Source organism: Macrobrachium nipponense, chromosome 11, assembly GCF_015104395.2.
Source record: "Macrobrachium nipponense isolate FS-2020 chromosome 11, ASM1510439v2, whole genome shotgun sequence".
In the NCBI taxonomy this organism is placed as follows: domain Eukaryota; kingdom Metazoa; phylum Arthropoda; class Malacostraca; order Decapoda; family Palaemonidae; genus Macrobrachium; species Macrobrachium nipponense.
Genome location: NC_061087.1, coordinates 12,852,900 through 12,880,550, shown reverse-complemented (window position 1 = coordinate 12,880,550; position 27,651 = coordinate 12,852,900). Strand labels below are relative to the sequence as shown.

Sequence of the window (27,651 nt, the reverse complement as noted above, 5' to 3'; positions counted from 1 at the left end):
AACAGACTAGCGCGAGCCGCGTTCCTACAAACGCGAGCCGCGTTCTAGAAAATTTTTCTTGGCGCAAGGCGCCTTCAAAGAGACGAAGCGCCAGCCTGGCGCAAATTGCGCCAGAAAAACAGATGGCTAGAGCAAGGAGCCTTATAGTAGAGTGGCAATCAGAACGATCCTTCCATTGAACGTTTCCGGGCAAGAGGCTCTTTCTAAAAGGGGTGTAGTAGGCGCTCGGAACTGTCAGGGCGCACGGGACCTTCCACGCAAGCAGAACGTTCCAGGAGCGAGTCTCCTTTCTAGCGTGCGGAACATTCCAGGCGCGCGGAACATTCCAGGCGCTAGGTGCAAGGATCCAGGCGCCAGAATATCCTTTCTCTATCTGCCTCGGCAGGGAAAGAAGGTAGTAGAGTATCTGCTGTATGAGAATACGATACGGCAAATCATAAGCACATACCGTAGTTACTTCTTTGCTGAGCAACTCAATTACCAGTATCCTTCCAGGAATTTCCTAGGAAGGACTACTCTTAAAGGGATTGTTAAGACAACACCTACTTAGCTTCTAGATTTATCGAAGTCTTGTTTCGCTTAGATATGCATTATAAGAACTTCCTGAAGTTCGATAATAATTTTATAAGATTCCTTTATTAAATGGAGTAGCTGGCAACTCTGGAAGAGTAAGGCCAGTCGGCTAACGGTAACGAGACTGCTATCGCTTAGACACCAACGCAGTATCATGTAGGTGTCGGTCATGAGTGGTCGGTAACATGTCTCTCTCCTGCGGGATGGAATGAATAACCGTGTCCCTCCCCTACAATCGTGGTTTTAGCCTCGGATTGAGGGGATAGTTAAGCAAACATAAATAAAATATTGTCTGCCTTTTGCTAAGAAGCTTTCAATAAGAAAGATACAACATTTCAATGCTGTTTACCGTAGGTAACATTTTTAAAGGATTCTAACGCAGCGGAACTCTATATTGTATAATGCTCTCATGCTTACGAAAGCATGGCTTATTAGAGTACATGCTTAGTGAGAAGATGAATGTAGTAGAGAAGTCACTTTAAGACTACGGTATGGTCAAGTCTTATGCACATACCGAGGTTAACTACAGAATTCCTAGTATCCTTACAAAGGTTTCCTAGATTAATGCTGTTTACCACAATGTGACAGTATTATAAAGGATTCTAATACGGCAGCGCGCGATATATATAATTCTCTCATCCTTTCGAGAAACGCACACAACCTTTTAATTCGGATATTGCTCAAGAGAAGTGGGTGAGTCGGATGGGAAACATTCTCTTAGTGGCAGAAGTTGTTTTCCCTGAATGGACTATACTACGTATATAAAAGTTTTTTCCCACTAAGAACGGAATTAACATTGAAGGATGTCGGGTACCATAAAGGCATAGATGTTATGGCACATAACCTAAAAAGAACTAGAAGGAAGCGCCAGCTTGGCGCAAATTGCGCCAGAAGCGCCTGCCGCGCCAGAAGCACCTGCCGCGCCAGAAGCACCATCCAAGATATTTTCTCGTTTTAGCGAGTTATTAACCTAAGAGTCCAGTAGCCTCTCGGACAGCAGGCTCGGTAACGGCAAGATTCGTTCCTGATTTCGTTACCCATTTAATCGAAAAGGGGTCGCTTACAAGGAATGATGAAATGATTTATTTTAATCACTTAGGCCAATTCCACGACTCTCTCATATCGCAAAGAGCATCGAGAATCTCTTTTTTTCGCCCCTGTTCGCGTTAACAAAAGAGAACCTATTTGGGAACAGACACGGAACGTAACGATCCTTAAGAGGTTCGATGCAAGATTTTGCATGTCCGTGAGAACCTTCTCGATCGAAGATAATAACTGTTAACGTATGTCTAACATTTATTGAAAAGAGTTGTGAGAACCTGCGGAAAGTCTTCTTCATAGATCTCTTTGTAAGGTAGAAGACGAACAGGCTTCCTTTAGACTGCTTCTTTTTCCTCGAACCAAGAGAGGTAGCAATATAAGACATCTTTAAATTTAAAGAAGGGGAATAAACTTTAGCCTTTTTTCCCCTAGTTATAAATTCTTAACAGATATTAAGATAATTGGGCGTCAAAGGAAGAGAGGATGTATGCCTCATTTGGCCCTAGAGAGGTTGGATTCACAGAAGTCACGTTCTTCTCACAGCATGTTTCGTAAGGCTTTTCCAAGAGTATCTGGATATTCTATCAGAATCTATTATAAATAGACCTATAAAACCTCTCCACTCTGAGTCTGTCCGCGTGCAGACTGACCAGAAGTGGACATGAATGAGAGGTTTTTTCAAGGTAAATGACAATAGTCATGGCTAAGACAGAATTGCTGCAGATAGTGCTAGATGGAATGAGGAAACTGTCCTCTTCCGATACCTCTGTGAACCACGTAGCGAGGTTTTTTCTTCACTTTCAGAGGGAAGAATCACCTATGTATATATCTGCTATCAAAGAACGCAGTAAAAGGCCATACTCTGTCTCTACAAGGGGAATTAGAGATAACAGAGGATTAAGATCTTCGGGATCTTATACGATACCGCAATACGACAAGAGTAGGATATCATGTACTTCGAATGGGATTTTTTTTGTGGCCACAGATTCCGTGTTCCGACAAAATGGAACTGCTCCTCATCAAACTTCTTTGAGGAAGTTTATGAAGGAATTCTTTGTTTCTCTTAGCCCTAAACGACCAAGAAGACAAGTGAATTTTTTGTGCATTGGAATCTCGCATCAGATTCAATGGAGACTCGGCAATGAGTTCTTGCCAGCATAGTATGTATGGCAAAAGAAATAAATCCCTCTATTCCTGATGCAACGCTTTCAGATAGAAGTTTAGTTGCCCAGGCAGGGTACTTACATTTTCATCTACAGAAGAAGAGATGGTTTAAACGTTTGCCTACAGAGTCTTCGGGGTGCGATGAGGGCTCAAAATGCTTCCCAGAAGGTATTCAGAAGGATACAATAAGAGCTAGAAATCAGGGTTCCGCCCAATTTCAGCTCAGTCTCTCCTTCGACTTCCAGACTCCTTCCCTTCCTTCGGGCAAGGATAGGGAAGATTCTGCAACGAGGAACCTCATCAACATGTAAGAAGAGATCTCGTTAGCAAAAGAAGTGTTCACGAAGGATCCTCCTCGGAGGAAGACTCTTCTCTCTCGTATTGTTAGATATCCTGTCGTCTACTGGGTGTAGCTGACTAAAATCACCTCCCCTTGCCAGGGGCCAAAAGCTCAAAGGGGAAGAATTTCTTCCACCCTTCTCCAGTCTCCTGATAAACTATGTGGTTGTTCAGGACTCTCGGACAATGTAGCGCCAGCCAAGCGCCAAATGCCAATACAGGCGAAAAACGCCAGAGGCGGACAGTTCCAAGGAACTCTGTCATGGTCGGATACTGAGAAGGAGCGGGCCTGAGGCGAACAAATCGGACAGATATAAGAGTGTCCGATGTGGACATCGCCAGACAGCCTAGAGACTCTTCCAAGCTCGAAGCTCCAGCAAGTGTGGAGGAGCCAAGCCAGGCGCGAGGCGCCAGCCAGGCTCTAGGAGCCAGCCAGGCTCTAGGAGCCAGCCAGGCTCTAGGAGCCAGCCAGGCTCTAGGAGCCAACCAGGCTCTAGGAGCCAGCCAAGCTCTAGAAGCCAGCCAGGCTCTAGGAGCCAGCCAGGCTCTAGGAGCCAGCCAGGCTCTAGGAGCCAACCAGGCTCTAGGAGCCAGCCAGGCTCTAGGAGCCAGCCAGGCTCTAGAAGCCAGCCAGGCTCTAGGAGCCAGCCAGGCTCTAGGAGCCAGCCAGGCTCTAGGAGCCAGCCAGGCTCTAGGAGCCAGCCAGGCTCTAGAAGCCAGCCAGGCGCCATCCAGGTGCCAGGCTCCTTCAAGGCTAGGCTCCAGTCAGGATTGAGGATCCATCCAGACGCAAGGCTCCTTCCAGTAAAGAGAAATGATATTGTTAAACTACAATAAAGTTTTGTACATACTTACCTGGCAGATATATACTTAGCTATAGTCTCCGACGTTCCCGACAGAATTTCAAATCTCGCGGCACACGCGACAGGTAGGTCAGGTGGTCTACCTTACCCGCCGCTGGGTGGCGGATGTACGAACCACTCCCGTAAGCTTGTCAGATTTTTCTCTTCCACCTGTCTCCTGAGGGGAGGCTGGGTGGGCCATTAATCGTATATATCTGCCAGGTAAGTATGTACAAAACTTTATTGTAGTTTAACAATATCATTTTTGTACATGAACTTCCCTGACAGATATATACTTAGCTGATTGGCACCCTTGGTGGAGGGTAAGAGACAGCTCAATAATACAGGTAAGACGGGAAACAACTAATGTTGTAGGATATAAAAACCTTGGTTCTCACCTTTTCAGGATGAAGACTTCCTAGATACTATCTCTGAGTCTGCATTGCCTGGAGAGCTACAGCTAGGACGTGACCTGATGCTGAAAGACTCTCGGATCTACCACTGGGATATGTGATCCCCTATTGTGGTAGAATCCAAGTCGGATGCTGTTAGAGGGACCTTGTCCGCTTACCTAACAGATCCTTACCACTACCTCTGCAAGGAGCCAAAACCCACCAGACCACCTAACCAAAATACAAAGGGTTAATATTACGACAAAAAGAGGTGCCTCCTGCAACCTCTTTCAGACAACCAAAAAACAACAATATGAAATATAGGGTAACATATAAAAAATTTACACAGGATAAGTTTCAGCTCCCTGCCCCAGCACCGAATCCGCCGATACGAAAGGACCCAAGGCGAAGCATTTATCATATGTGATTTTTACATCACGTAGGTAGTGGTTTGCGAAAACCGATTGGCATCTCCAAAAAGTCGCCTCCATCAAGTTCCGCACAGACATATTTTTTCTGAATGCAAGCGAAGTTGCGATGGCTCTCACCTCATGAGCTTTCACTTTCAGTAGTCTAAAATGTTCTTCCTTACAGGCAACATGTGCCTCTGTAATAAGGCTTCTCAGAAAAAAGGAAAGAGCATTCTTCGACATGGGCTGAGTGGGGTCCTTTACGGAGCACCAAAGCACATCTTGATTAGCCTTAAGTTGTTCCTTCCTCTTAAGGAAATACTTCATAATTCTCATAGGGCAAAGAGTTCTTTCAGGCTCTTCCCCTACTAGAAAAGATAAACTACGAACTTCAAAGCTCCTGGGCCAAGGGCGTGATGGGTTTTCATTCTTTGCAAGGAAACTTGGAAGAAACGAACACACCATAGAATCTTCCTTAAACCCTACATTGCCCTCAATAGCTTGGAGCTCACTCACTCTCTTAGCTGTAGCTAGGGCCAAAAGAAAGATAGCCTTCTTCGTCAGATCCTTGAAAGAGGCTAAGCCAGGAGGTTCGAATCTAGACGATCCAAGGAATTGTAGAACTACGTCTAGATTCCAGTTCGGTACTACATGAGGACGCTTAATGGTTTCAAATGATCTAATAAGATCATGCAGGTCCTTATCATCGGATATATTTAAGCCTCTATGCCGAAATACCGCCGCCAACATACTGCGGTATCCCTTAATAGTTGACACAACCAGATGACATTCTTCTTTGAGGAAAATAAGGAAATCCGCAATTTGGGTCACAGAGGTACTGGAAGAGGAAATGTTCTTCCTCTTGCACCAACGTCTGAAGACATCCCACTTTGACTGGTATACACGCAAGGTGGAAGGTCTCCTCGCTCTTGCGATTGCTTTAGCAGCTGTTGCTGAAAAGCCTTTCGCTCTGACCAAACTTTGGACAGTCTGAAACCAGTCAGACTGAGAGCGAGGAGATTTTTGTGGTACCTGTCGAAGTGGGGTTGTCTGAGTAGATCGCTCCTTAGCGGGAGCGATCTTGGAAGGTCCACCAACCATTCCAGTACCTCTGTGAACCATTCTTGGGCCGGCCAAAAGGGAGCGATTAAGGTCACTCTCGTTGAATCGGACTCTACGAACTTCTTGATGGTTAGCCCCAGGATCTTGAAGGGGGGAAACGCGTAGACGTCGAGTCCGTTCCAGTCTAGAAGAAGAGCATCTATTGCTAATGCCTCTGGATCCGATATCGGAGAGCAGTAAGGATCCAGCCTCTTGTTCTTTGACGTGGCAAAGAGGTCTATGTGTGGCCTGCCCCATAACTTCCACAGGCTCTGGCATACATTCGCCAGATGAAGGGTCCACTCTGTGGGAAGGACTGATCTTTCCTGCTGAGGAGATCTGCTCTTACATTCCTTTCTCCCTGCACGAACCTGGTGAGAAGCTTGATTCCTCTTTCTTCTGCCCACAGAAGAAGGTCTCTTGCTGTCTCGTACAGAGAGAAGGAATGCGTCTGTTTCCTGATATATGCCAAAGCTGTAGTGTTGTCCGCGTTGACCTGCACTACCGATCTTCTGACTTTGGGCTCGAAAGCCTTCAGAGCCAACCACACAGCCATCAACTCCTTTCTGTTGATGTGCCAGGCTACCTGGTCCCCCACCCAGGTACCTGACACTTCGCTGGTTCCCAGAGTTGCACCCCACCCCGTGTCCGACGCGTCGGAGAACAACACCAGGTTGGGGGTCTGTGATTGAAGAGACAGTCCCTTCGCAAAGAGGTTGGGATCCGTCCACCATAAGAGATGTTTCTTGATGTCCTGGGATAATGACAGGGAGAACGTCAAATCCTGAGAACGACGACTCCAATTCCGATGAAGAAAGAATTGGAGCGGTCTCAGGTGCAACCTTCCTAGGGAAACGAATTGCTCCAGCGAGGAGAGCGTCCCCAGCAGACTCATCCACTCCCTCACTGTGCATACTTCTTTCCCTAAGAAGGTTGTTACTCTCTCGAATCCTCGGGCTATCCTTTCCTGCGAGGGAAAAGCCAGAAAACTCAGAGAGTTCATCTGTATCCCGAGATACACACACTCTTGCTCGGGAATTAGTGACGACTTCTTGAAATTGACGAGAAGTCCCAAAGCCTTCGTCAATTCTAAAGTTACTTGTAAGTCCTTCAAACAACGATCTTCTGAATTGGCTCTTATTAGCCAATCGTCGAGGTACATGGATATCCTCACCCCTTTCAAATGAAGCCATTGAGCCACATTCCTCAAAATCCCCGTGAACACTTGAGGGGCCGTCGAGAGGCCGAAACACAGAGCCCTGAACTGAAAAATTTTCCCCCCCATCATGAATCTGAGAAACTTCCTCGAGGAAGGATGGATCGTACGTGGAAGTAAGCGTCCTGTAAATCCAAGGAAACCATCCAGTCCCCTGGACGAAGTGCTGCCAGCACTGATGAAGGCGTTTCCATCGCGAACTTCTTCTTTTCTACGAAGAAGTTCAGGGCGCTTACATCCAACACCGGTCTCCATCCCCCTGAGGACTTCGGAACTAGGAAAAGGCGGTTGTAGAAGCCCGATGAATGATGGTCTGTCACTAGTTCGATAGCCCCTTCTCCAGCATCTGATCTACTGCTAGATGGAGAGCTTGATTCATGATGGGGTCTCTGTACCTGGCCGTCAGTTCCCTTGGGATGGTCGTCAAGGGAGGTCTTTCGACGAAGGGATGAGGTAACCTCCTCCTCAAAAATAAGAAAGGGTCCAAGGATCCGCCCCTTTTTGGGCCCAGACTTCTGCAAACTCTAAGAGTCTGGCGCCCACCGTTGTTTGAAGGACTTGCAAGTTATTTGGGGGCTTTAACAGACTTGGCGAAAGTCTTACCCCTTCTTGAAGGTCTACGACCTCTAAACGTAGAGGCTCTTGATGAAGACGCCCCTCGAAAGGGTTCTCGAACACTTGCTTTTTTTTTTCCTTCTTAGCCTTGGTAGGGAAGGAAGGGCGAGGTTTTCTTGCCGACTGTGCCAAAAGGTCCTGGGTGGCTTTGGCCGACAGTGATCTTGAAATGTCCTGCACTCGATGTTTAGGAACAACTGAGCAGACAGAGGAGCAAACAGCAAAGAAGACCTCTGGGATGGGGCATGGGAGACAGACTTCGTTAAGAAGGAACAATAAACCGACCTCTTCTTCACGATCCCGGCCCCATACAGGGAGGCGATTTCACTCGCTCCGTCTCTTACCGACTTGTCCATACAAGACAAAACACACATAAGATCTTCTGGCGAAATTGACTCTGGCACTTCAATTTTCTTGGCTAGGACTCCCAACGACCAATCAAGGAAGTTAAATACTTCTAGCACTCTAAACATGCCTTTGAGCATGTGATCCAATTCATTCATTGCCCAAGTCGTCTTAGCAGAGTTAAGGGCAGTTCTCCTTGTCGAATCTACCAGCGCCGAAAAATCCGAATCAGCCGAAGACGGTAGACCCAATCCTAAGGACTCTCCTGTTTCATACCAGAAACCAGCGCGTCCTGATAACTTCGAAGGAGGAAAAGCGAACATCGTTTTCCCCGCTTCTTCTTTGGAAGCCATCCAGGAACCAAAACTCCTCAGTGCCTTCTTCATAGAAAGAGTTGGCTTCATCCTCACACAAGAAGAACTCTTCGCTGTCTTCGCCGTTGAAAAAAGTGAGTGAGGAGGAGGAGCCGTAGGAGAAAGGGAATCCCCAAAAACTTGCAAAAGTAGCTCTGTAAGCTTCTTGTAAGAAGACACAGCAGCAGAAGTGTTCGGTTCCTCATCCGAACTTCTAGTACGTCTTGTCGAGGCGAGCGCGGAAGATCCTTAGGTGACGAAGGATCTAGTAGGAGTTGAGCGAGAGGTTGGAGAACGCCCTCTCTTAGAAGAGTTCACATCCACTGGAGAATGAAGAGAAGATCTGGGATGTCTACTATGAGACTCCCTCTTCGAGGTAGACGGAATCTCAGCCGAAGGAGAGGTAGGGCTCCTACTCCGAGAATCCTCGGAAATATCCACAGGGCGCTTACGAGGAGGCGAGCGCCTACTATACTCTTTGCGCCTATCCCGAGGCGAGTGGCTGCCAGGAGAAGAGCGCCTATTGAGAGCAGAGCGCTTGCGCGGCTCTCCATACCTGTCCAGTTGCGTACGATCAACGGAAGTTCGACTGGAAGGCGAAATGCGCCTACTAGGAGAAGGCTGCTTCGCGACTCTTGACGTCTAACAAGAGGGTACATTCAGGAGAAGGGCGCTTCAAAGCTAATGAGCGCCTACTTGGAGAAGGGCGCTTCCGAGATTCCTGTTGTCTACCAAGAGACAAACGGTCAGGAGAAGTGCGCCTAGAAGTGGGAGAGCGCCTACACGGAGAAGGGCGCTTGAAAGACTCTTGTTGTCTGCCCCGAGGAGAATAATCAGGAGTATGACGCCTTAAAAGAGACGAGCGCCTACTAGGAGATCGATGTGCAGTAGGCTCTTGGCGCCTACCTTGCGGGGAGCGGCTAACAGCAGGCCGTCTATCCTGCACCCGACTCCTACCAGACTCTTGATGCCTGTCAGGAGAGAAGTCACGATCCGACACTCGAGGAGAGTGACATCTGGACGAAGAACGCCTACTTGCATAAGGGTCGCCTTCTAGAATCTTGAGGCTGCTGAGGAGAAGTCTCACGCGAGGGAGTTGAAGAAATAGCGTGATGAGCAGGTGCAGTGCGCTTACCGGAAGCGGGAATCCAATCTGGAGAAAAAACTTCTTTCTCCATAGAGCGTCCTACCGATGTTTGGCGCCTTGAAGTCGAAAGAGGAGCCAGGCGAGCGAGGGCGCTCACGCGAGCCCCTACCTTCATACGAAACCTCCCCATATGAAGGAGAACGCCTAAAACGAGGAGAACGATCCTCTGAAGAGCGGCGCCTAGATCTCTTGATCGGAAGAGAAACGTCCTTCTTCCTACGTGATCTAACTGCTAGAGAGTCTGCTAGCGCCGTGATCTGAGCTTGAAGTCCCGCGAGTACTCTCGTAGGCGAATCTTGCTGTTCTTCCTCGGAAGCAGGCACCGAGCGCGGAGCGCGAGAAGAAGAACGATCACAGGATTTCTTGGGTTTCTTCGCCTCCACCGACGATTCTTCCGGGAAAACCTCCGGACTAGAAGCCAAAGGACTGCAGGGAGCCTTCCAAGCCCTCTTCAACGGGCGCGACGCATCCGGGGAGTTCCAACCTCTCTTCGGAGAGGGAGACGACGAAGAGGAGAAGCATTGGCGTAGTAGCTCCTTCTTGTAGCGATCCGAGGCAGCCTGGGAGCGAACTTCAGGATCTGCCGAGGGGACGCCTGACCGGTGGGGGTTCTCCCTAGCCCTCTTGCGGCTTTCGACGTTTTCCTAACTCCACTGGAACTGGGAGTCTGGAAGAGGTCTAGGCCTAGAGGCACTAAGGAGCCGGTCAGACGCACCCTCCACAACACTGGGGACACTGCACTGATCACTAACACTCTCCTTACCTTCCAACTGACGAATCTTCTGATCCATAGAACGAATCGTGGCTCTCAGAGCTGCCGCCTCCGAAGGCGAATCTTCGGCTTCGGTGCGGGGAGCAGGGGCTGCAACTTGGGAAGAAGGTTCTAATTCTACGTTAGTATTAGGATCCACATCCAACTCACTCATTCTAGATCTACTAGAACTTCTAGAGGAAGCCTTACGCACTCTATCACGTTCCAACTTCCTAACATAAGAAGAGAGAGCCTTATATTCTTCTTCATTCAATCCCTTACATTCACTACAAGGGTTAGCAAAAGAACATTCATTCCCCCTGCATTTCATGCAAACCGTGTGGGGGTCTACCGAAGCTTTCGGCAACCTCACCTTACATCCTTCATTCACGCAAACCCTAAACAAAACTGAAGTTTTAACTACCGAATCTAGATCAGACATCGTTAAAGAAAATCAAACTCAAAATCAAACCGGTCCACAATCAGCGTATGCCAAGCCAAACAAAGCGAATACGTCACCAAAAGAAGTCCAAATTAACTCCAGGCAAGCGAGAATCGAAAAACTATCGAGAGGAACCGACAACAGTTGTTATCGTTCCCGCGACAGAGAAAAATCTGACAAGCTTACGGGAGTGGTTCGTACATCCGCCACCCAGCGGCGGGTAAGGTAGACCACCTGACCTACCTGTCGCGTGTGCCGCGAGATTTGAATTCTGTCGGGAACGTCGGAGACTATAGCTAAGTATATATCTGTCAGGGAAGTTCATGTACAAAAACCTAAAGCTCTGTCATGTAAGAGGGCTAGTCCCCATTGATATGATACAGGTAAGGCTCTGCCATGTAAGTGGGTCAGCCCCCATTGGCACGATCCGAGAAGGCTCTGTCGTGTAAGCGGGCTAGCCCCCATTGACATGATCCAGATGGGTTTGTCAGTCATAGGTCCCTACCTCGCTGAAACTCTTGAGGCACGCAGACTCATAGACAGTAATCATGAAGTCTTCTGCCAGGCTCCAGGTGCCTTCCAGGCGCAAGGCACCAGCCAGACGCAAGGCTCCAGCCAGGCGCGAGGCGCTAGCCAGGAAGGAGGAGCCAATCAGGCACCAGCCAGGCGCGAGGCGCCAGCCAGGCGCAAGGCGCCATCCAGGCGCGAGGCTCCAGCCAGGCTCTAGGCGCCATTCAGGCGCAAGGCTCCAGCGAGGCGCTAGACAGGCGCTAGGCGCCTGCCAGGCACGAAGCGCTAGCCAGGCTCCAGGCTTCACCCAGAAGAGATCTATATCAAAGAACGCCCTGGCCTTCTTTGAGACATTGTGATCTCCTAAGCACTTGATAAGTGCATTGATGATTCCTTCAAACAGCTGAGAATTAAAAGCGCATGAAGTGCGAGCTTTTCCGAATTCTTGTTCTTTCCCTAACAATATGTCATAAGGACATATTAGCTGTCACATACGGGAGATGCAACTCTGTGTTGACTTCCCATTATCCGAAGGATGTCAAGATAACCTTCGAGGGATCCTTCTCTCTTGGTTGATACGTGTCTGCGGATACATTGCTGGGATAGGGAGCAGATACTGATCCTTAACTAGTGAGTTAAATTTTATTTAACGTCGTGTTTTTTCTTTGGGTTGTTTGAAAGGAGTTTGTAGATAACTCTTTTCAACTTAAGCACTAACCCTCGTGTTAGGATCAGGTGATCGGGATCGGTGTTGTGCTCCTTAATTATGCCACTAGGCATAGGCATATTGTCATGTAAGAGGCTCTGTCGAGTAAATGGATAAGACCCCATCGACTGACCCACAAGAACTCTTAGCCATAGGTCACATCCTCGCTGAGGCTCTTGAGGCGAAGCAGATTCCTAGGCATTAGCCATGGAGTCTTCCGCCTGATCAAGTAGGAACCAAGGTTTTATTTATTTATTACCTACAACGTATGTTGTTTACCTGTCTATTCAGTAAATAGTTGTCTCTTTCCCACCACCAAGGGTGTCAATCAGCTAAGTATATATCTGCTGGGTAAGTTCCATGTACAAAAATGATATTGTTAAGATACAATAAAGTTTTTGTATATACTTACCTGGCAGATATATACGATTGATGCCACCCAACCTCCCCTCAGGAGACAGGTGGAAGAGAAAATCTGGTTCTAGAACGGTAATCGTTCCTATTCCTGCCACCCAGCGGCAGGGGCGGTAGATCACCTGACCTACCTGCAGCGTGTGCCGCGAAATTCGAATTTCTGTCGGGGACGACGGAGTCTATAGCTAAGTATATATCTGCCAGGTAAGTATGTACAAAACTTTATTGTATCTTAACAATATCATATCATCATAATTCTTAAATCAATGGCTTATCGATGTTTAGTGATGCAATTGGGAAATGCTACTTTTCTGCGGGTAAAACTCTGGTCAGTACTCAAGAGAGAGACTGAGAGTTTCCAGCCCTGTAATTGGCTTATCAACAGCCAATCAGGAGCAAGCGCCTCAGTGGCGTGGTTGGTATGGTGTTGGCGTCCCACCTCGGTGGTCGTGAGTTCGTCTCTGCCATTCCATTGAGGAGTGAAAGATGTGTATTTCTGGTGATAGAAGTTCACTCTCGACGTGGTTCAGAAGTCATGTAAAGCCGTTGGTCCTGTTGCTGAATAACCACTGGTTCCATGCAACGTAAAAACACCATACAAACAAACAAACAAGCAAGCTCAAATCACGCTGTTCGAGATGAGTACTATGACATGAAAGGGGAAAAGAATATAGCTCCCCTTGTTTTACATTTGAAATGTCATATTTCCTCCTTGTAAAAGGGGACCAGTATAAGAATCAGTTCTAGCAGGTGACTTTCTTGGTTTTCAACAATAGCTGGATATTTTATGAAAGTAACTTACTCCTGGATGTATTCTTAAGAAATAAAATTTTTTTATTACTACTTGTGGCTGTATACTGTATTGATCTTTCAACTATCCTGATTCACATTCGCAGGCTACCATTCATTTTAGGACAATTAATTAAGACTATACATATAATTCAAGCCTTGGCCTAGGCTAATAAAAGTGTACCACATAATAATCTTTCGCCTATTCATAGCTGGAACTGGTACTTGATGTCGAAGATGGACGAAATCTGCATCTTGAGGTTAAGGAATGGGAAAGTCTGACTTTAATATTTCTTGGTTTTTAACAGTAGCTAGACACATTGTGCAAGTAACTTACTCTTAGTTGTATTCTTTCTATATAGTTGTTCCTTCTAGAACGGGTTCTTACACAGGTCTTTAGACTGGTTTCCTTTTACGATGGAGAAATATGACATTTCAAATTGAAAACAGAGGGAGTTACATTCCTTTCCCCTCTTTTGTCATTGTATGCGTCTCACAGTGTGATTTGAGCTTAAGCAACTAAGCATTTGGTTATACTATTTAGGTACTTATGTATGCATGCTCAATCATGGGCCACCTCAACTTTGAGTGGTTAACTTGTCTTGATAAGATGAAAACCTAATTTGTTTGTCCAGTCCACCAATTATTTATCAAACGTATTGCCATTAATTTGAATGAAGGGTTTCCATCATTACAATAGCTCATGAGCTATACTTGTACACTTGTGTTATACCTTGCAAGGTGCCTTTTTTAAAGCATGTCTTGTATTTTAGCAGATGTAATGAAAATTAGTGCTATAGCTGTACTTAATATTTAAGACACAAATTTTTGTGTAAGTTTTGTTTTTCTTAAATTAGTCAGTCAGTCAGAATTTTCTTGATGTTTAGGCATAACATATAGTGATCGTAGGTGAGAGCCATTAACAAGTAATATTTACTATGACTATGTAATTATGGCAGTATTCTTAAAAAAGAAGCTTCTAGAGAAACCCACAAGATTACTGAGTATAACTTGTTGACTTGTAAGTGTAAATGGCCACAGATAGGGCCTGAAACTACTTGAATGTTAAGTATACTAAGTACTCAAGTGTTAAATAAAATACTATGTAGATACTTGCAAGCAAACAAGTTATGCTCGTAATCTTGTGGGTTTCTTTTTCCATATCCAGAAGAAAACTGGAAAAAAGTTTTTGTTTATTCCTTTTCCATCTTCAGAAGAAAACTGAAAGTAGTTTTTGTTTAATTCTAGAGATATAATAATTTGAATTTTTGGGGGGTGTTTCATATTCACTGCCATGACTGTTAGACTTGAATTTGGTTTTTATATTTTATTATTTTATATTTCTTATAAGTATACAAATTTGAGAAAACTAAGTTGTATAGTGTATATAGAAAAATTGAGTTCATAATTGTATGAATATTTCTGGCTGTTCATTAGTCTCCCTGCCATGAAAAGCAAATTCCAGATACAGAAATGGAGGACAATATTTAATCATTTTCCCCAGATTTGTAATGCAGGTGTAATTCATGTTCTCCTTATATCATGGCTCTGTTTTGGGAAGGGTAAGTGGCTCGCCTTCTTGATATTGTTGTATCTTGCATAGCCATTCTCTCGGGATTGTGATTTTAACAAAGTGAACAGGAAGGTGAGAGCCAAAGAGAAAAATGAAAAGTAAAAAAGGCAGTGCACCCTGCTCTGACATTCATATTTTTTTAAATTTTAAGTTAAGCCAGCTTTACTAGAAAGACTCACTTTTTTTCATGAAATTTTTTCTTGAAATTAGAGAATCCTATAGACTTCCTTCCTTTTGAATACTTTTTGTGATGTAACAGAATATTTTTTAAATTTACAGATGTATTTTGATACTGCTACCCATGATAGAAGCCTACAGATTAATAAATAGCAGCCAAGCAACTTCAGTTCTTAAATCTCAGCACTATTTTTATATAGTCTTTGCAATACCAGTATTCATCAACAAAACAGGTTTATGAAGAACTGTAAAATATTAAGAATTTTATTCCAAGAACTCTGGGATAATACAAAAAGGAATTAGGTAAGTAACAAATTGCATGCATATCATACAGTACTCTACTGGCAATTGTGTATAATACACCATTTCTATGTTTTTGACTAGTATAAATGTGTTGGACTGGTTTGGGTTCTCTTGCGACAGGTCTCAAATTTGGCATCATCAAAACTTGTCAAAATATATATAAAGTTACTTGGCCACTATATAATATAAAATTAAGTTACTTGGCCACTAGTATTTATTGTTGATAATTTTTAGTGTTCTCAAATGTTACTCTTGTTTTCAAGCAGTTATATCTTGATAATTTAACAAGGCATTACACAACTAAAATTCTGGCATTCACAAGACAAAATTACACTGGATGAAATAGCTTCAAAGCCTGTCACCTGTGAAAGGTCAATGCCCGAGAGCTTAAAAAAAGATATACGTACCTACATATACTGTTCTGTAACACTTTCTCATGAAAAACTTCTGTACAGTAAACAAAGGTAATTCAGTTTAAAACCATTATTTCAAAATTAGGATCATCAACTTCAAGGAGAGACCTACATAAAAAAGCATAAAGAAGGAAAGATTTACATTATAAAACTATGAGAATCCCTCTTGTAATTATTTTTTACTCCGAAAAATTCAGCTGTTTAACAATGCACGTCGTCTTTGTGCAGTCTAGGTTTATGTTAATGTATATTACGCCTAAAGAAAACATTTGATTTAATTTTTTCCCATAATTTGCTGGAAATTTATCTTACTGTGGAAGCACCTTTTTATATTTTAATGTGTATGCAATAATTTTGTAGTAATCTATTTCTAATGAAAATTTTAAGTACATGATACAAAGCCAAAGAAAGAAACATACAGTTGTAATCAAAACTAGGGGCCATTATCTCGCAGGAAATTTTGCCAAGATTCTCACAATAATATAGGCACTGTAAATTCATTTGGCCTTGTGTTGTGTAGGAAAATCATTATGCTAAAAAACAACAGGTAATATCATAGAGGTTACAGATCTCAAACAACTACAATTTATGTAAGGCTTACAAGAACCCATATCTACTTCAGGTATTCTACTATACAAGAAGATTTTAACAACAGCATTGCCAGAAATTAGAACATAAACAATACTGAACCTACGGTGGTTTTATCGTATAAAAAAAAATTTAGGAGATAATACACGGAAATAAAACAATGTGCAACAATTTAAAAACTGTTGGTATAAGGCCAAAACAAAAGATTATTCACCATGAGGAAATTAAAAAAAAAAATGGCAAAAAAGAAAAAAAAGAATCCCACAAACTTGAAGGTACTATTACAGTACTGGACTTGACAATAAAAAGATAAGACCTGTTCCTATATAACACTGTTTTAAGCCCATTAGATATTCCCATGGATTAATAAAACTTAATTACAGGAGCAAATATCAAGCTAATAATTTGATTAATAGTTAGAAGAAATACATGTGCAAATTCTACTTGTTGCAGCTTACAATTATCTTTGAGCCATTCATATGAAATAATCTACAGAATTATTATTGTAAATAAGCTTTCCTTCAGGCTCAAAGTCCCATACAATTTTCACCAAACTATTTCACCTAACAATAACTGAATTATGCAGCTGTATTAACAAAAATTCTGAGAAATAAAAACTAATGACTTTTGAGGTAAAAACAAAGCATACTTCAAGATACAGCAGTTCCTTTCATAAATAATACCTTATGAACCAAGAATATTAAATCTTAAGAAAAAATGTAAACTTTGTAAACCAAAAACAAGCTATGTGGAAATGGAAAGAATTGGTTTTAGATTCTTTCTAGAAAAAGTACATTATATGATTTAACTTTGTAGAAATTACTTCATGATATAGGTGGCTCTTTGAGTAGTTCCATGAATTTAATTGTTCTTGAATATTAACAGCAAACACTTCTTACAATATAAATGCAATCCAGCCAGTCATCCTCCAATTACACAGTAACATGAATTACCTTGCCATTTACCTCCTGCTGAAACATTACCAATTACTAGGCAGTCCACGGTTATCAGTGGACTCGGTTAATGGTGATCCAGTTTTATGGTCTTTGTCTAGCGCCATAACATGCCAAGTTCTGGTAGTTGGCGCCATAAGGTGCCAATAATAGAGTTATGGCGCCATAACACATCTGAAGAAGGTGCCATCAACCAGGTATTGGTGGCATAAATTGCAGAGTTTCAGTTAATGGCGTTTTTTGCTTCTCAGCACCCTGCCGAGAACGGAACCCCACCAATAACCGGGGACTGCCTTTGTTTCACAAGGACAATTTCAGCATCAGCCACCCAATAAAAGAACCTATGATGTTAAAAGCTTCGAAAAGGAAGACAGGTTAGAACTGCGCAAACATTTTAGCTTCAATTAACAATGAAATGTCCATCTAAAATCTTTAGGATGCGACAACAAAGGAAATTATTGGGAAGTTTCACATCATGTGGAGGAACTTAACCATCGTTTAACCAAAATCACCAAATTCCACCAACAATTCAGCACTAAATCTGTGGCTAAAATTGATCTTAGGCCATCTACCCTATCCATCCTCTTCTAGGACTTTCTTTCCTCTTTCCTCATAGACTTGTGAATTGCACTCTTTTCCAACTCATCATTTTCCCTTCATCATATGTTATCAAACATGGTAACTTAAGGGCACAGAACCTTGAAGATGAGCCATAATTTTGAATGGATAACAGTGAATTATATTGTATAACTTGGCACAGTTAGCTACAGCATATCCTTAAAATCTTGTGCATATCCTTAAAATCTTGTAAACTTATATGAAAAATACAGTAACATCCGAAGAATGTCAGAATTTAAATTTGGAAGACGATAACATACTACCTGGAAATTATTTACAAAACCTTCAGTAGAACTTATTTACAACTGTTCTGTGAAAATTACAATTTAAATTCCTCATTTCTTTACAAACCATATGATAGATAAGATACTGAATATTGCAGGATATGTACAAAATTACGAATTAAAATGTACTTAGAACCCCCATTCCATAACCTTATTGATGTGCAGCAGTTATGAGCTGAACAACTCCATGCATGCTGTTGCAACATTTGTTTGTCTTACTTTCAAATATACTGGTAATTGTTGATCTGATAAGGCCAAAATTGAGACTCGGCCCCTAATAAACATCTACAGTATTTCATATACTAGTGCATTTCCATAAAAGAAATCTCACTGGAGGTAGTTAAATAATAAAAACGTACTACAATAGGTTCCATTTATCCATCTCTTCATACTTCTTTAAAATGGAATAATTTTGTAATCATGTCAACAGAGGGGCAGTTATTTATAATCTAGTGTTGACAGGTGAGCACACAGCAGTTAACAAGTGTTAAAAATATGCTACCCAATCTCATGACATTCATGGAAAAATACATTACTGTACTGCTAAAATCCATACTGTGTTTATTTACATTCATCATGCTGCAATTTCTTCATACCTAACAGTGCACTCAAAATTCTCCCACAATTCAAGGGTCCACATTTACCAGGACAAAACCATCACATACCAGTATACATAAAACTTGATCTCTCTTCCTGAAAATAACATCTATCATAATAATTAGAACATCAAATTTTAAAGTAAATTTTATTTTTCCTGGGTATACAAACTAGAGCCTTTTATGCATGAGTATCCCTTCAGGGCAAGCTTGAATTGGTGGTTGTAACTTGGTAACAGGGTAGCTGACTGGTGGTAGTTGGGCAAGATCACCTGCATCCTGGCCCAAGCTGCTGCCTTGCACAGGGAGGAAAGGAGGAAGAAAGATAAGATAATCATTCTACCATTCAACTCGTCTTACACCCTCCAGTTACCTAAATTTGATGCTTTTCTGTCCAAGAGGAGCTTGGGTAACCAAATAACCTGTTGAGCAGCCACATCTGATGTTTCCTGACACTTGCCCTCATTATCTGCTGCTGGAAAGTTTTTCCAAAAAACAAGGAATGGTCCCACACCCATGATCTCTGAGCATTCTGCCAAACTGTATGACTGCCAACTTTGCCAAATGAGCAGCAAGTTTGTCTGATTACTTCACAAAGCCAAAAAGAAAGGGTGTTCTTGGACACATTCTTGTGCTTGACAGCACTTATGTGGCGTGATTGGTATGGTCTTGGCCTGCCACCTCAGTGGCCATGAGTTTGATTCTCGGGCATCTATTGAGGAGTGAGAGATGTGTATTTCTGGTGATGTAAGTTCACTCTTGACGTTGGTCCCGTTGCTGAATAACCACTGGTTCTATGCAACGTAAAAATGTCATATAAACAAACAAATATTTATCGGGAAAAGACTGCACAAAGCTCCTAGTGAGCATTGATAATGCCAGCAAAGCAGAAGGACCCATGCCCTTCAGTCTGAAGACCTGCTTAAGTCACAGTGATAGCCACTCACCACTCTGATTAAGAGGAACTTGTCTCAATGAAGGTGAATGAAGAAGCTTGCAGTCTAATGAACAGAATCTCTGACTGGAGCGACTCCTTCTACAACAAGAGTATGAGATGGAAGTCCGTGAAGGTATTCTGTAGCTGTCCTGAAAAACGCAGACTTCTCGCATACCTGGTTCCAGTTGCTACCACATTACTAAACGGCATGACAAGCTTCCCCCTATTATGGCAGCTTGACGGGTTTGCCAACCTCAGCATCCGTATAATTTCTTCATCCCCTTACCTCCCTAGCTGGGGGGAAGGGCTGGGAACAATCCTTCCTCTTTCTAGATGAAGTCTGAGTTCTTTTTCTTTGCCCCTCCCATCACTGGGAGACATGGCCACCCTGTAGGGTTGACCCATTTACCTCCCTTACTCAGAAGGGTTTGATGAAGACTGCACAGTGGACCAGAGTCCACACTGTCAGTACATCTCTTCTTCACTTTCTGTCTCCACTGTTCCCCTGTAGCAGAAGACTACTCTTAGTCAAAACTTGTCTTGAGAAGAAAGTAGACAGTAGTGCAAGTTGGTATTCTGATGCAAGAGGAAAGTCCGCACCCTTCCTTCTAACACCAGCAACCTCATTAACAATGCCTTCTAATCCTCAGATGAGCCACCAATAATGGCAAGGTTAGAAAGCATGTTCAACCACAGGCTGAACCATGATGCCTGGAAAGAAGCAAAGGCAATTGATTCTGCTGATGAGAATGCTGATTGTGGCATTCTCCACCACAAACTTTTCTGATGTGTCAACAGTGAGGAGGAAGGAACTTGTTCTTTTTGCTAGGCAACAGGGAACCCTCTAAACTGAATATCACTGGTCTAAAACACCACGAGTTAGTTGTGACCACGGCAGTCTTAAATATGGTCTTACTTCACGAGCATACCCAAGGGTGAACTCACTTGATAAGATCTGGTTTTAGTGGGAGGCCAGGGTTCAATGATCTCTCAAAAGTGTTGTTCCACTCTGTCTGCTAGGGTCCTGGCAAAGCAGGACCATCTCATCCTATCGGGTTCCATAAAGCATGAGAAGGATCCTATTCCAAAATAAAACAACTTGCAAGCCTGCCCTTGTCATTACTCATGGGAATATGATGCATGGTCAGTTCCACTGGTACTGGACAACTGCCCATGATTTGAGGATTACCCAATGAATGGAATGTACTTCCAAACCATAGTCATCCTTTTAAAGAGACTTCCACTGATCAGCAGGAAAACAAGTATGAATTCAATCATGCATGCATATCAGGGGCCTGAGGTGAACCAGAAACTGACAGAGGTGCTGTACAATCTTGTGCACGTAGATCATCATTATATCTTGTAAGAATCATAGAAGAGCACACTGTCTTGCATCCTGAATGAGAAGAAAGCACAATTCTACTCAGAAGTAAGGGAGTAAGAGTCTGGGCATTTTATGTCTAAGAAGTTACAAGAAAACTCAGGGTATCAAGCACACTTTGGGAACATCCCATATCCCACCAGCAGGTGAGCAAACACTGCCACTAACCCAGGAAGACAGGGTTAGAAACTTGCTTTTAGTCTGGCAGGACCTCCTGTGAAAGGGCTTCAAGGACTTCTTCCTGTGAGAGAAAGAAAAGAATGAAGACGAGGAGTAGAATGAGGAAGTACACCTGCACCTGTTCACCTTACTCCTTACATGTCTTAGTCTCCTATAACAATGCAGAACTGGTTGAGGCACAGAAAGATACATCAATGGAGCATCAGACATGGTTGATGCTCTACAAGGTTGAGTTCCTTAGTGGGTGCAGCAACAGAAGATGGAGATCCTGCCAACTTAGCTGAGGGTAACTGGTCCAAAAATGTAGAAAAAGGGGCTTCCAGCATACTGTAAGAAAGTTACACCTGCAATTAATCAACATTTTCCTCTCAGGAGCAGCCAGTGTTAGAGGAAGATGAAGGTCTAAATTGGGGAGGATCCAGCACATGTGCCTGATTTACTATTAGAAAAAACACATGTTGATAACTAACTTCACATACAAAACCCCCTCAGTTACAGCATGAGAGAGAGAGTTTCCCTAAACTCATCTGCCTACCACCAATCGATCACCTTGTTACAAGATTTCAGTGACTGGTTCCAGCTTGTGCTCAAGGACACTCCTGCATAAAAACCAATGGTTTGTACTCCTGTAAGAACAAATCTAAAATGTATTACATGCAGTACTTCTCATTATCTACTGAGGACTGAACAGCAAGATTATACTGTGCACCTTTCCATAAAACTTGAGACAAAACCCACAAAGTAAAAAAACTGCTCATGACCAAGAAAAAGAATCATACATGTACTGTGCTGTAATAACATTTTAGGTCCTACTAGTTTTCTGGAAACTGAGAAAAACATGCAAGAATTCTTATAACCTGTGATAAAGATACATTTCTTACATACCAAGTGAAAGAACTGTACTATATCAAGATGAATCAAAATGTGATCTTAAATACCCATATGTGGAATGTCCTAGCTTAAATAATTAAGTTCCCCAGTTACTACTTTTAAAAATTCTATAGTTCTTATTTAGTTTAGTGTGTATAATGACTATTTTAGTAAGTAGCCAAATGAGTTGTAGTTTAACAGTGCTGCATTTTCTAAAGATAATATTCTGTGATTCACAACAGCATAAGGGAGAGGTATCACATAAACAAAAGGCTGTTTTCTTATGTTATACAGTAGTATGTACTATCATAAGTACACATGTTGGCTACTAGTGTATCTCAGTGGAATTAACATTAAACTGTTGAGTACAACTACACATCACAAGGTGCATTCACAGGAAAGTGATCAAACACTGTTACAAATGATTGTCAAATTACAAAACGCCTTTAGACTAGTTGTGAGCTGTTTTCTTTGGTATATCTTTTCAGTCTCCAGCTAATTTCATAAGAACATTCTTTAGAAAGAGAATAAGCATCTAAATCATACACCAGTAAGTAGTAACCACCAATTAATAAATAAACTTTATAAGAGAGCAATTTTTTCTGATGCATATTCAAGAACAGACAGAAAGAACCTTGTAAATACAAAATACTATATTCAGAATGACAAGTTCTGACAAAATCAAATAGTTGTGAAATAAAATATGGCTAGATAAGTACCTAAAATACTGGAATTATTATGCAACAAACATTTACATTTGTACCTTCACAGCCAAGAAAGAAGAAATAGCTACAGTACATATTTGAACAATATAACCTGTCTTCTGTCTATCAGTCTCAATAATCTCCTACAGTCAACAGATCATTTATCTCTTGCAATTTCTTAAGTTTCCTTCAACAAAGAACAAACCTTGCCAAAAGTTAACAATCTCAGCCTGCTATCATTAACATTGTCTAAAACAACAACCTAAATTTTCACATTGCAGTACTGTATTTTATTAACATTAGCTAATAGTTATAAGAAACATGCATAAACTTACATACATGATTCACAATCACTATATACTGTACACATCATCATAGGATAAAAGTTAACATCTGAAAACTGTACACTTATACAGGAGCTTAAGCTTACATAGGTAACAACAGCAAATGCAATGTGTATCCATGACAACTCCCTGCTTTCTTTTTGAGATCAATAGTTCACTAACTATAATTATAAATGTCTTCATTCAAAACTGTCAATAAGCTACTTCACCGATAGTACCGGGTATATACTGTAATGAATTTACCATGGAATGTGTAAAACTTGCCACAAATAAGTGGAATTATGTTATGCATACAAAAGCCCTGGTTTGCTTCCAAATGATGGAAACGTATCAGCTGAAAGGTTGACGGACTCTTCACCAATGGACGATGAATATGGTGGTGGAGGCAAAGAGCAATGACTCATATCTCTTGATACTGTGTAAAGTGAACCAGTTGATGACCAAACGCGTATTCCAGAGTCTGAATCACATTCATGGTCACTTTTCAATCCAGCTTTTGGTGGCATTCGACCACATGTCTTATTACTACTACAGTCAATGCTGTAATTTGCAGACTTTATTTCTTCTAACGGTATATCAACAAATCCTTTATTTTCTATACCGCCATCATAGGCTTCAGTTTCTGATTTCAAGACTGTTTGTCCATCAATAATGATGCAATCAGGGTCATCACTGAGAACTATTGGGGGTCGTGGTTTCTGAAACTCCATCACATACATAGGATCGGATAAATCAGGAGCTTCATCTGGGAGAAGGGCAGGAATCATTGGTTTGGTGAAGAAGGCTCTAGGCCTTGCAGCATCTCGACTCAAATAAATTTTACTTCTGTTTTTATGTCTACGACAAAACCACAAGGAAACAGTAAGAATACTGATAAGAACAATAAGACTACAACAAATGGACAATGCAATGACCACTGAGGGAGTCAAATGAGGCCCAGAACTTCTATTCATATTTGGCATTTCATATATAAACTGAGTTTCAGTTTTGCCACTGTCAGTTAAGTAAACACGAGTTCCATTTACAGTTTCAAATTCTCCGATATTAAACTTTAAAACTGGAATTCGAGGAGTATCACTTTCATATGGATCTGGATTTACCTGGGATGTTGAAAGTTTGTCATTACCTTCACTTCTGCTGAACTCTGTTACACTTACTTTCTCTTCTTTAGATCCTGCATCTTTATTAGATGCTGTAGCTTCATAGTAGGTAGTGCTATAAGAGGACTTATCATCCACTGATGAAACCTGTGTGGTTGGAAAACCTTTATCAACACTACCCATACCATGATTATGAGATCCACTAAGATAATCTGTTAACAACTTAATATTTTCAAGATCACCATTTAAATTTTGGCTGGAATTCACTACTTCTTTCAGATCTGTTAAGTTAGCAGAACCTTGACTTACAAAGTTCTTAGTGTTTGGGTCTACCCATGTAGTAACTGTTGCACTTCTAGTTGCAGTAGAATATGAAGACTCTTCATAGCTTGTTGCTTTGGCTACTTGACTTGGATCAAAAATAGCATCCACTTGTAAATCTTTTATGGTCTTTATCTTCACGTCAAAACTCGTTGGTTCAAGAGGACCTTCTGTTGTTACATGATTAGTTCCCATTGATGCTTCTAGAATGACCATTTCTGTTGTTTCTATTTCATTCATCTCTAACGTACTTTCTTTTAAGCCGTGTTCTTCCACATGGTCATTCTTTATTCTGTCTTCAGAGACACCTAGGATTTTCTCTGTGAAAGGAAACAGAGTTTCAGTGACTTCAGTGAAATTCTCATCAATTCCTGCAGTAGCAGTTTCCACAATATTGGAATTTACAGTTCCAGACATCATGCTTTCATTTGTCTCTTCTCTATTAAAAAAATCATCACTGACAGTTTTTATGGTGTCGGAGGCAACAGTGTTATGCATTTCATTGACGATAAATTTAGAATCGCTGTTATTATCTGTCACTGGCAGTGTGAGGTATGTAGTTTCTTCAGACACAGGTATGGTGGTGTACAAGTACTCTTCAGTGACCAGCCAGGTGGTGTCATGTTTTTCTTTTATGCCTGTTTCAACAGGTTCAGAAATTTTACTAGTGACAGTCACTAAAGTTTCTGGAGCATCTCCTAGTGGCTCTTCAGTGGCCATAGCCCTTTCATTTAAAAAGGTTGTGCTTGCACCTGCAAATTCAGTAGTGCTAGGCATATCAGTAGGAGTGGCAGTTCCAGGAATTTCCTCTAACTGTCCAGGATTTTTAAAACCAATGTTATTATTAATGTGTCTTAATTGGTTATTAGAGGATTTATAATCTGCAGTGATAGGAACAGGATTGAGTGTGGTATCCTTGTAATCTATTTCTTCTGCATAAGATATGGTGGCATCTTTGAATGGTGTCCATTCTTGCTTTAACTGCTCAATTATTCCCAACTTTTCCAGGAAGGGGGAACTTGTACTGTTTGTGACTAGTTCAACGCTTCCATTCCTTTCTGTGGTGTCTCCAAAAAAAGCTACAGATGCTTCTGTAACTGTAACATCACTCAGGGTTACATGCTGACTGTTACTTAGAGTGTCACTATTCATTCTCCCATGATCCTCAGATGCATGCTTATTGTCACTGCCCTTGTATATCAATAACCCTGGAATAAGCCATTCTTCATGTCTCCCCTCTTCAAACAATACTTCTTCATTCCTATTTAGGACATCACTTTCAGGAACTGAAGTAACAGGAATTTCCCCAGGATCAACAATAGTAGTTAAAATTATGTCAGAATTATCAATGTTACCTTTCATTCTCTGAATCTGAGTAGTTGGGGAAACATTTGGGACATGCATTTCTTGCACATCATCAACACTGCTAGCCTCAGAAGCTCTATCTCTAGAGCTAGGAGGATGGGATGATACTGTCACCTTGTGCTGTATATCTGGCATGCTGTAGATGGCAAGTTAAGCCTGAAAAAAATTTAACAGTAATAATTTCAAATTATGAACCAAGAAAAGCTATACATACATACATCTGAACTGAAAATATATGACAATAAAAAAAATGCCAACTATTAACAACTAAAAATATTTACACCACACTCATCTGTAAACATGCACATTAAAAATGACCTAACACTATTCCTATATTCTCACCAAGAGGCTGAAATGAGCTATTTTAGAAGTGAAATGTATGTATTTTTAATGGATAGGTTTTATGTTCCACAGATACAAACCTCTTTACAAATGCATTTGTACTGATTTTGGAAAGAAAAATCAAACCTGAATTTCTAGTACCTACTTAACCCTGAATAGGTGCGACAGGTCGCGCACGACCCAAGGAGTGTTTCAAAAACCATGTTTTTCCCATAGTTCACACACTACAATCATGTCAGAACCTGCATTCGCCTTGCCTTTATCCTTCCCCCTTTTCTGAGTAATTGTTTGGGTTGAACGTGTGTGGGATACAAAGGCAAAGATATTAAGTAGTGATTTCCTGTCTAACACTGTTGACACTGATATAGTTTTGTATTGTTGGAAACTGTGGGTGGATGATGTGTGTAAATTATGCATGCCATTGGTTTAGGCTGAGATGCCTTATACATATGTATTGCCATTTGGTCCAGTTTCCTTCAAATGCCAATTTCTCAGTTTTTGCATTTTTTTTTTTTTTTTTTGGCATTTCTCATCAACAATGACCAGCAGGCAGTATTCTCTGGGCATGGATGTCATCAACTTACTTCTAATGGAATTAGAAAGTGATGTTGATGATAATTTAGAGGTTGCTGAAACCTCTATGGCAAAAGCTCCACAAAGGGTTGGAGGTGAAGCAGATGACCTTGAAATGATTACGAGACAAGAGGGAGAGAGGGGGTGGGATGTAGTAGGTCTGTGCCTTTTCTGGTGACAGATTACATCAGCTTATGTCAATAAATCATCGACACACTGTAGAGAGAGAGAGAGAGAGAGAGAGAGAGAGAGAGAGAGAGAGAGGAGAGAGAGATGAGAGAGTGAGAGAGAGAGACGAGAGAGAGAGATAGAGACGAGAGAAGAGAGAGTAGAGAGAGAGAGAAGAGGAGAGAGAGAGAGAGAGAAATAACAGTAAATTACATGTTAGTGCAGATCTTTTTACATAATTCCGTTCTAGGATAATATGAGTTTATTCTATAAACAAAAATAACCGATCCTATTTCATTCAAGTACCAAAAAAAATTTGTGAAATTTTGACAAATTTATTTGGCCAAAAAACTTACCCTTTTTTTCTCTTTTCTGATTTTGACACCTTTTCTGGCAGTCACATACTGTAAATAGTAGATTTAGGAAGGATTATCCCTCAATTTTTGTGTGTATATAGCATACATTTTTTATTTTTTGTAAATATTTTTGTAAATGATTTCTTTGAGAGAGAGAGAGAGAGAGAGAGAGAGAGAGAGAGAGAGAGAGAGAGAGAGAGAGAGAGAATAACATTTCGGATATACAGTAAATTACATCTTAGTGCAGATCTTTTTTACATAATTCCGTTCTAGGATAATATAAGTTTATTCTATAAAAACATTAGCCACTTCCTATTTCATTTAGGTACCAAAATTTTTTTTTTAATTTTGACAA

The 27,651-nt window shown here is 41.8% G+C and overlaps 1 protein-coding gene across 1 annotated transcript in view; it reads right to left on the bottom strand.

The window, feature by feature from the left end:
* Positions 1 to 15,150: 15,150 nt before the first annotated feature.
* LOC135223970 (uncharacterized) overlaps positions 15,151 to 27,651 on the bottom strand; it is a 36,391-nt gene continuing 23,890 nt past the window's right edge. The window contains exon 2 of the mRNA XM_064262920.1: positions 15,151 to 26,013. Within this exon, the coding sequence (XP_064118990.1) occupies positions 23,356 to 25,992 (2,637 nt within the window). The 5' untranslated portion in view covers positions 25,993 to 26,013 and the 3' untranslated portion in view covers positions 15,151 to 23,355. The remainder of the gene's footprint in view (positions 26,014 to 27,651) is intronic.